This window comes from Megascapheus bottae, chromosome 8, assembly GCF_031878675.1.
Source record: "Megascapheus bottae isolate mThoBot1 chromosome 8, mThoBot2.hap1, whole genome shotgun sequence".
Lineage (NCBI taxonomy): Eukaryota > Metazoa > Chordata > Mammalia > Rodentia > Geomyidae > Megascapheus > Megascapheus bottae.
In genome coordinates this window covers 53758482-53767597 of record NC_143516.1, presented here as the reverse complement: position 1 = coordinate 53767597, position 9116 = coordinate 53758482, and the positions used below count along the sequence as shown (strand labels likewise).

Genomic DNA, 9116 nt, shown 5'->3' with positions numbered 1-9116 from the left:
ACTTCCCAAAAAGTTTTGTAAAACTAATTTTCAAGCTGGGTACCCATGGATTATGCCTTTAATCCTAGCTACTCAGGAGGCTGAGATCTGAGGATCACAGTTCAAAGCCAGCCTGGGCACTAAAGTCTGTGAGACTCTTATCTCAAATAACCACCAGAAAACCAGAAGTAGCACTGTGGCTCATGGAACAGAGCAATAGCCTTGAATTGAAGATCTCAGGGACAGTGCCCAGGCCCAGGTTTCAAGCCCCAGTGGTAGAGCTCTACTACTTGAGCCACAGAACCATTTCCTGCTTTTTTCTATGTATGTGGTACCAAGGAATTTAACCCGGGTCTTCGTGCATGCTAGGCAAGCACTCTACCACTAGGCCAAATTCCCAGACCAAGGTATATCCTTGTTATTTTATTTCAATACAAGTTTTGGATATTGATTGGCTCAAATGATCTTCTGACCCCAGCAGATTGGATTACTTTGCCTGGCATTGAAAAAATACATTTATGGCTTACTTTTATATTTAATTTCTTATATCATCCCGAATTCATTTTATGTCCAAAAATAATAGGGAAAATTATGAGGAGTCCATGTTTTTTTCTTGTTATTGTTGGTGTTGGTGGTGTATGTGGTGGTCTTTTGGGTCTTGGTCCATTGTATAGGTTCATGGAAGTTCTCAGTAATTAAGGACTATGAATTCTGGGACCAGATTTCTCATATTTGTTGCTACATTCTTGGCATCTGGTGCAGTGCTTCAGTGATAGTAACACTTTAGTAAATATTGAAAGGATGGCTTTTGGAGGGAGAAACATGGTCTCTTTATCTTTGTTAACTTACTACCACCTTTTCCTCTATGCATGCCATATTTGCACATTTTAGAAACTTTTAGCTCACCATATTCTTTACCTTCCTAAATCATGAGCAACATTATATTTTCCAGGGCAAACCAAGCAACCTGCACATACCACTGATTTCTTAACTTTTTAAAATGTCAAGCTTACTAGAGAATATATTTATATTCACTTTTCTTCTAAGTTTGCAAAAATTCCACGAAGATAAGTTGGTCCAGATTTGGCTTAGTGGATATAATCATGGGTTGGTAATGATGTTGTTTATCTCCCGAATCTTTAATGCTGTCCTGACCTGATTATGTTCCAGAGAATTCTCTCAGCTGATTTCTTTTCTATTTAATTACATTTTCTCTTGCAGTGAAAGCCTTGAATAATGCTAAGGACTCACTTTGCTTTTCCTGTTAGTAGTTATTTCAGTGATAGAGACAAGGAATTCTATTTTTAAATAAAAAGACCATTCATTCTACTACTGTGTATTGATGCTCCTTATGCAGGGACCAAGATAAAGTAGAGTCCAGTACCTGTAGGAACTGTGCCTGCTCGGAAGTGGGACAAAAATACAAGCATCACAAACTTCTTTGAGGTGTGATGGCAAATAAATGGAGAACATAGAAAAGGGGAAGAGTAACTATGATTTGGGGTAGTTGGGGAAAATTCTAGAATTGTGCCTTATTGAAGATTATGTCAGCGGTATGGCCAGCAAGGCATCTCATGTGAATAGAAAAACTAATGAAATTGTAGAATGGTAACATGTTGTACAAGCATGGAGACCAGTGAGGTCACTGAGGCCACAGGCCCTGTGTGTGGGAGAGTAGAAGAGTACAAGAACAAAACTGGATCAAATTGAGAATTATTTTGTGTTTTTTTAAAAAACACAAAATTCCTTGGGACTGTCTTGTTCAAGCAAGCATTGACTAGAGCTATTCATGTTTTCATTGCTTCATAGTTTTGCTGGCATGATCAAAGTATGACCTCTAATACTTAGGAATATAGGTCTTCATAAATTACATCTGTGGGTGCTTTCTATCTATTTCAGAATTTGTCTCTATAACCATGGGGGACTGGAACTTGTTAGGTGGCATCCTGGAGGAAGTTCACTCCCACTCAACCATCGTGGGGAAAATCTGGCTGACCATCCTCTTCATCTTCCGAATGCTGGTACTTGGCGTGGCTGTTGAGGATGTATGGAATGATGAACAGTCAGCATTCACCTGCAATACCCAACAGCCAGGCTGCAGCAACATCTGTTATGATGATGCTTTCCCAATATCTTTGACCAGATTCTGGGTTTTACAAATCATCTTCGTGTCTTCTCCTTCCCTGGTATACATGGGTCATGCACTTTATAGACTCAGGGACTTCGAGAAAGAGAGACAGAGGAAAAAGTCCTATCTTAGATCCCAAATAGAGAACCCAGAGCTAGACCTGGAAGAGCAACAAAGGATAGATAGAGAGCTGAGGAGATTAGAGGAGCAGAAGAGAATCCATAAACTCCCTCTGAAAGGATGTCTGCTGCGTACGTATGTCTTACACATCTTGACCAGATCTGTGCTGGAAGTAGGCTTCATGATAGGCCAATATGTGCTCTATGGGTTTCAAATGCATGCCCTTTACAAATGTACTCAACCTCCCTGCCCCAATGCAGTGGATTGCTTTGTATCCAGGCCTACAGAGAAAACCATTTTCATGCTCTTTATGCATAGCATTGCAGCTCTCTCCTTGCTTCTCAATATATTGGAAATATTTCACCTGGGAATCAGGAAAATCATGAGGGTACTTTATGACAAACCTGGCAGTGGGGGTGTTGAGAATGAACGAAGTCCTTCATTCAATCTGAAGAAATATTCAGGGGCCCAGCCATGTACGATTTGTTATTCTTTACCTGAACAAATATCTCTACTTCAAGCCAACAATCAACAGCAGGTCATCCGGGTAAATATGCCAAAGTCTAAAACGATGTGGCAAACCCCACAGTCCAGGCAGCTGGAGGTAGATTGGGATTCTAGCAAAAGAGGCTGGGCTGAGAAGGATCAGTACAGGGGACAGCTACATGTCCACAGCCCATGTGCTCAGGATGCCAATGCCCAAATTCAGCACCCAGGACAGCGACCGTGCCATTCTTCAGTTGGCCTACAGAGCAGCACCATGTCCCAGTCCTGGCTAGGTACAACAACGGCCTCTCAACACTGTCCAACCTATGCATTAGGATCTTGGGAGAAATCCCAGGACCTGGGACCTTCAGGGGGACCTCTCACAGAGCTGCAAAGTCATTGCAAAGACAGTGATGGCAGCATGAGAGGTAGTGGGGTCTGGAGAGAGAGATCTCACCCAGGCAGTCGCAAGGCCAGCTTTCTCTCACGAATGCTGTCTGAAAAGGGACAGCTGCATAGTGACTCAGGAACTTCCAGTTCTCTGAGTAGCTCCTGCTTGGATGTGACTCACCGGGAAAACAGTACTTCACCTGTGCCCTCAGCCACTGGGCACAGAACATCCATGGTAAGTCAAGATCAACAGCCATATTTATCACAGAATGATCACAAGAGTGGATCTATTCATGCCAGCTCTTTCCCTTCCTGGAGGGTATGCCTATATGTGGTAAGAGGAAGGTGGATGACAAGAAAGATCAATTTATGGAAAGGTAATTATATATTTGTACCAGTACTGGGATTTGAACTCAGGGCCTGGCTTTTTCACTCAAGGCTGATGCTCTACTACTTGAGCTACTTGAGCCATAGCTGTAGCTTTGTGTTTTTTTGTTTGTTTGTTTGTTTTTTTGCCTGTCCTGGGGCTTGAATTCAGGGCCTGGACACTGTCCTTGGACACTTTTTGCTCAAGGCGAATACTCTGCTACTTTAGCCACAGCACCACTACTGGCCTTTTCTGTGTATGTGGTACCAAAGAATCAAACCCAGGGCTTCATACATTCTAGCTGAGCACTATATCACTAGGCGATGCTCCTGGCCCAACGGTGGGCTTTTGATGGTTAATTGGAGATAAGAGACTCATGGACTGGATTCAAACTGTGATCCTCAGATCTTAGCTTCCTGAGTAGTTAAGGTTACAGGGATGAGCCATCAGAACCTGGTACATAGAAACATAAATTACTCTTTTTTTTTTTACCAGTCCTAGGACTTGAACTCAGGGCCTGAGCACTGTCCTTGGGCTTTCTCAAGGCTAGTGCTCTACCACTTGAGCCACAGCACCTCTTCCAGCTTTTTCTGTGTATACGAAACGGAGGAATTCAACCCAGGGCTTCATGCATGCTAGGCAAGCACTCTACCACTAGGCCACACTCTTAGTCCTGTAAATTACTCTTTCAATACATGTGATAAACTTCATTTCACTAATAAAATAAACTAATAGAGAATTTACTTTCTACCAACCAGGCTTTTAAGTCATGGAATATAAATGAATAAAACACTCTTCCTTCAGTATCCAAGGGCTTAGAGTACAGATGGAAAGTTCCAGGCAAACATGTAAGTGTAATCATGTAAGTGTGGCCGATGGGCTAAGCAAGAAGTGGTCATTTCTCTGTGGATGATTCCAGGGAAGCCTTGCAGTTAAGATTACTCTGAACCTCAAAGGGAATGCTGATATATGTAGGAGAAAGTCTGCTAGAGCAGCAAATGGGGTAGAGAAGAGGCTGCACAGCAGAGTTCTCTGGGCAGCAGCTGTGAGTGGCTGGACCAAGGGGTAGAAGGATGGTTGTGGAGAGAGGGAAGGCTGGTCAAGGGAGCAGGAGGTTTAGTACGGAGGCAATGGAGAATGAGCAGAGGACATGAAGCTGAGGAGGGACTGGATCCGCATTCTATTTCGGAAAAGCTCCTTCTGTCACATTGTGGAGAATGGATCAGAGGTAGGATTGTTTGTAAGTTTGAGTTCTTGTCTGACTAAGGAAGAAGGGCATTTACCATGGTTTCCTACCACTGACATTTAAAAGGCATGTACTAATATTTAGTGTTATAGTTCACCAAGACCTTAATCAATATGAGATTGATTTTAGTGTCATTCTCTGAAATGCCATTGTGAGATTAAAATTCCCCGCTGGGTATAAGACATACTGGATAGCCACTGTAGATTCTTCTGCTCAAAGGATGATACTTGTTTTATGTACTGCTTCAACAGTTTTTCTTTTCCCACTAAAAGAAAATTCTCCCACATATGGTGAGAGAGACCCTGCCCCCCCCAGTTCCATTCCTTTATGTGACCTCCCCCTTTAAGCGAGGAAAGCTCTCTTCCCCAGTTCACATATGCTAGGGGTTTACGGATGCACTGTGTTGTTGCATGAAAGCCATCCCTTGAGTAAGACTCAGCCTACTAGTGTTTTTACTAAATGCTTTTCTTAAATCCAATACTCATTTCTTGTCAGTGACAGCCACCTGCCAGAAGACTATGTTTGGGATCTGTGTATGAATACCTGAAACCCTAAGCCAAAGTAGGCATCTTAATCCTGACCACACATTAAATCCACCTGGAAGTTTCAAAAGTACCTTCATCCTAGTCTCTTGAGTAACTAGGATTACAGACATGAGCTACCAGAATCCAGCTATTGCTTTAAAAATACTAAATGTGATCATACTCCAGAGATGTTCTGCAATTTACCTTTCTTCATGTAATAATATGTCACTGGGCCTACATCTGTCTTTATGCCAATGTAAGCTTTCTCTTGTATGGGGAAATCAAAAGATACTTGGTGGCCATTTCCACTGTTTTTTTTTTGCTACTACAAATACATATTGCAATGATTACTTCCTACATTTAGTAAAAACCTAGAAGGGTTGTTAATAGCTTGGGAGAGCATAGATATGGTGGGACTTCGTAGGTGCTGCCTGTTGTTCTCAAGGGAGGGCTTCCCTTAGCCCTTCACCTGCATATCAAGCCCCAATTGTGGCATTCACACCCTTGCTAATGGAAGACATTTCCTCATACCTCCTGCCTAAGCTGAACTGAAGCTATTTCCCATTGTTTAAATGTGCAATTTAGTGATTATTACTTATACATTCCTACGTTTACTGGCCACCTTTAGATCTACCTTGTCTTTGCCTACTTTCATAATACCTTTTGCTCTGATTTCTTGGAGTTGTTATGATATATTAACTCTTGTCATTATCATTGTCTTTTATTCCAGTTTATGACATACTTATGACTTTGATATAGTAACTATGAACACCTCTTCAACTCCTTTTTTTTTGCCAGTCTTGGGGCTCGAACTCAGGACCTAGGCCCTGTCCCTCTCTGTGCTCAAGCCTAGCCTCTCTGAGCCTCTCTGAGCCTCTCTGAGCCTCTCTGTGCTCAAGGCTAGTACTCTACTACTTGAGCCACAGTTCTACTTCCAGCTCGTTCTGTTTCTGTGGTGGTACTGAGGAATGCATGGTACCACCCTGGTACCCAGGGCTTCATGCATGCTAGGCAAGCACTCTCCCACTAAGCCACATCCCCAGCCCCACTTCTTCAACTTCTAAGCTGTGTCTCTGCTCCTCTGCTCTCCTCTCCTTTTCCCCCACCCCTCCCGTCTTCTACCCCATGTCTTTCCCAGGTCCCTTTACTGTTTCTTCTTTTCTGCAGGAGGCAGCCTGAGTGTAGCACATTTTTTAAAAGCTTTTTAATTAAAGAATTTATTAACATTGATTTTACATCATATTTCAAATGACATGTTTAACTAACGAGTGTTCAAGAAGGGAATCTCTATATGCAATCGCTGGCTAGAACATAATCAAAATTAGGCTAAGGGTTTGTATATCATAGAGTGTAGCACATTTTTAAGATCAGGGATAGATTGTTACAATGAAACTTTATTTCCACATTATCAAATGCTGAAAATCTGGCTAATTATGGAGGAGATGAAGATGGCATTTAGGAAGATTGAACTTTTAGTTTCAGATGTGGACTTTGGCAAAACAAGAGGAGCTGGGGCAGGAAGAGGAGAAGGCAATGGCAGATAGGGTTCTGCTGTCTCGTAGAAAGGCGGTCAGCAACAAGACCTCTCACATGCTATTTGTCTCTGGAGCAATGGAGTTCCACCCTCTGAGCTTCTGTTGGAGGCACGATGGTGTGGAATCCCAGGTGAGTTGACAGGACTGATTTCTGCAAGTCTTTTGAGCATATATTTTTTTTGCTTCCTTATCTCTTTCAGAACATGCTTCTAGAACTTTCATCTATTATGAAAAAATAGCTCTCCAGGAGCAGCTGGTAGCTGCTGGAGGAAAGCAAAGACTTTGTCAGCTGAAAACAGAAGAGCTTTGAATCTTGTATCCTCTATGCATTGATTATGATTCATACGTCCTCCAAGGCCCATGTTTGATCCTAGCCTGGCACAATGGGGAGATAGTGGAACTTTGTGAGGCAGGGCCTATTGGGAGGTTTCAGCTCGTTGGGAACACGCCCACAAAGGGGACTGTGGGACCCAAGCTCCTCCCCCTTTCTTGGCATGCTGGCAGTGAGGTGACCAGTTCCCATTGCCAAGTGTTTCTGTCAGGATGTGCTGCCTCACCACAGGCCCAAATGCACTGGAACCGACCATGGATGGAACGCCTGAAATTGTGACCAGAATATCTTTTCTCTTTCTAAATTGACTATTTGAGGTATTTGTTACCGCGACAGGAAGCTGGCAGAGAGATACCTGGCAGGGAATGGATTGTGTTTTCTTTTATGAGACTGGAGTTAGCCTCTTGTTACTCTTTCTGCTTGAGGCAGGTGAAAAATTATGCACTGCGAGAGAAAATCTAGGGACAAGAGATGCTGTTGTCTCAAAGAGCAAGAAGTGGACTAGGGCTCAATCCCCTTTTATTGGCTCCAGCAGCTAGTGGCCCATCCAAAGACCCGGAGTTTGGCTTAGTGGTAGAATGCTTTCCTAGCATGCACAAAGATCCTGGTTGAATTCCTTGATACCACATACATAGAAAACGCCTGAGGTGGTGCTGTGGTTCAAGGGGTAGTGCTCTAGCCTTGAGAAAGCCCAAGGACAGTGTCCAGGCCATGAGTTCAAGCCCCAGGACTGGCAAATAAAAATAAAAGACCACACCTAGCTCTGCTCAGCCCAGAGCAGGCCTGGAGTTCTGCATTCATCCTGGGCTCAAACATGCTTTCTGTATACAATGGAGAGATTTCAGCTGTTCATTTCTTGAGGATAAACCAGCTGGAGGTTTAGTTCATAAATGCCATGAAAATAAAATCTTGATGATTGGCAAATATATTGCGTGATTTGATTGTCTCCTTCGGCTCGCTCCATTCATTGTCCAACAAACAGGCGCTTCCTGGGGGTTAGCTGAGGCCCCCACCTGCTCCTCACCTGGTCAGTGTCCTGAGCAGGGAAGAGTGCCATCTCCCAAAGCACTCAGCACCCATACCACTGTGAGGCTGCTTGGCTGCTTGTTAACTTGCTTTGTGAGCTCCATTCTCAGGAAGGAGCCACTTAGCTACTTAGTTGGGCATCCCCCAACTCTACCACGCACTTCGTAATGCAGGCTTAGAGGTACAAGACAAGTAAATCTAGTTCAACATCACAAGTTCTGGTATCCTCTATGAGATAAAATTCAGAAGAAATCCATGTGCTGGCTTCTGGCTTCATTCCTGATATACCCTAACACAACTGCTTACAGCTCTTTGGCCTCTTCTTTTGGGCTCAATATTGCCTCATCTTCCAAATACTTGGGACTACAGGTACACACTGCCTCTCTTGATTTGGGGACTCATTATTTCTCCCTCCTCCTCCTCCTCCTCTTCCTCCTCCTCCTCCTCCTCCTCCTCTTCCTCCCCTCTTCCTTCTTCTCCTCCTCTTCCTCCTTTCTTCCTCCTCCTCCTCCTCCTCCTCCTCCTTCTCCTTCTTTGGTGTGGGGCTTGATGTCTGGGCATCACTTCTGGTTTTCTAGTGGTTAACTGAAGGTAAGGGTCTAATGAACTTTCATGTCTGGGCTGGCTTTGAACCATCATCCTCCAGAGTAGCTAGGATTACAGGCATGAGCCACTGGTACCTGGCTTGCTTGCTTTTTTTTTTTTTTTTGTCATTGAGCTCTTCAACTCAAGGCTACTGCCCTACCCCTTTAGCCAAGCACCACCTCTGGTTTTCTAACGTTTAATTGGAGATTAGAGTCTCAAGGACTTTAGGGCTGGCTTTGATCCATGATTCTCAGATCTCAGATCTCAGCCTCCTGTGTAGTTAGGATCACAGGTGTGAGCCACTGTGCCGGGCTTGCACTCTCTCTCTGCCTCTCTCTGTGTCTCACTGTTTCCCTCTCTCTCTGTCTCTCCCCGCCCCCCCCCCATCCCAGGGCTTGA

At 43.8% G+C, this 9116-nt stretch overlaps 1 protein-coding gene across 1 annotated transcript; it reads left to right on the top strand.

The window, feature by feature from the left end:
• The first annotated feature begins 1895 nt into the window (after positions 1-1895).
• Positions 1896-7014, top strand: Gja10 (gap junction protein alpha 10). Its single transcript, XM_090337707.1, has 2 exons — positions 1896-3338; positions 6976-7014. Exons 1-2 carry the CDS (start codon positions 1896-1898, stop codon positions 7012-7014), a joined length of 1482 nt encoding a protein of 493 aa, XP_090193833.1.
• The last annotated feature ends 2102 nt before the right edge of the window (positions 7015-9116 follow it).

Bases quoted from the DNA above. Each gene is read 5' to 3' on its own strand.
- Gja10 (XM_090337707.1), top strand. From the start codon at position 1,896: ATGGGGGACTGGAACTTGTTAGGTGGCATCCTGGAGGAAGTTCACTCC. The intron at 3,339-6,975 runs GTAAGTCAAGAT...TATCTCTTTCAG, and splicing joins CTGGGCACAGAACATCCATG to AACATGCTTCTAGAACTTTC.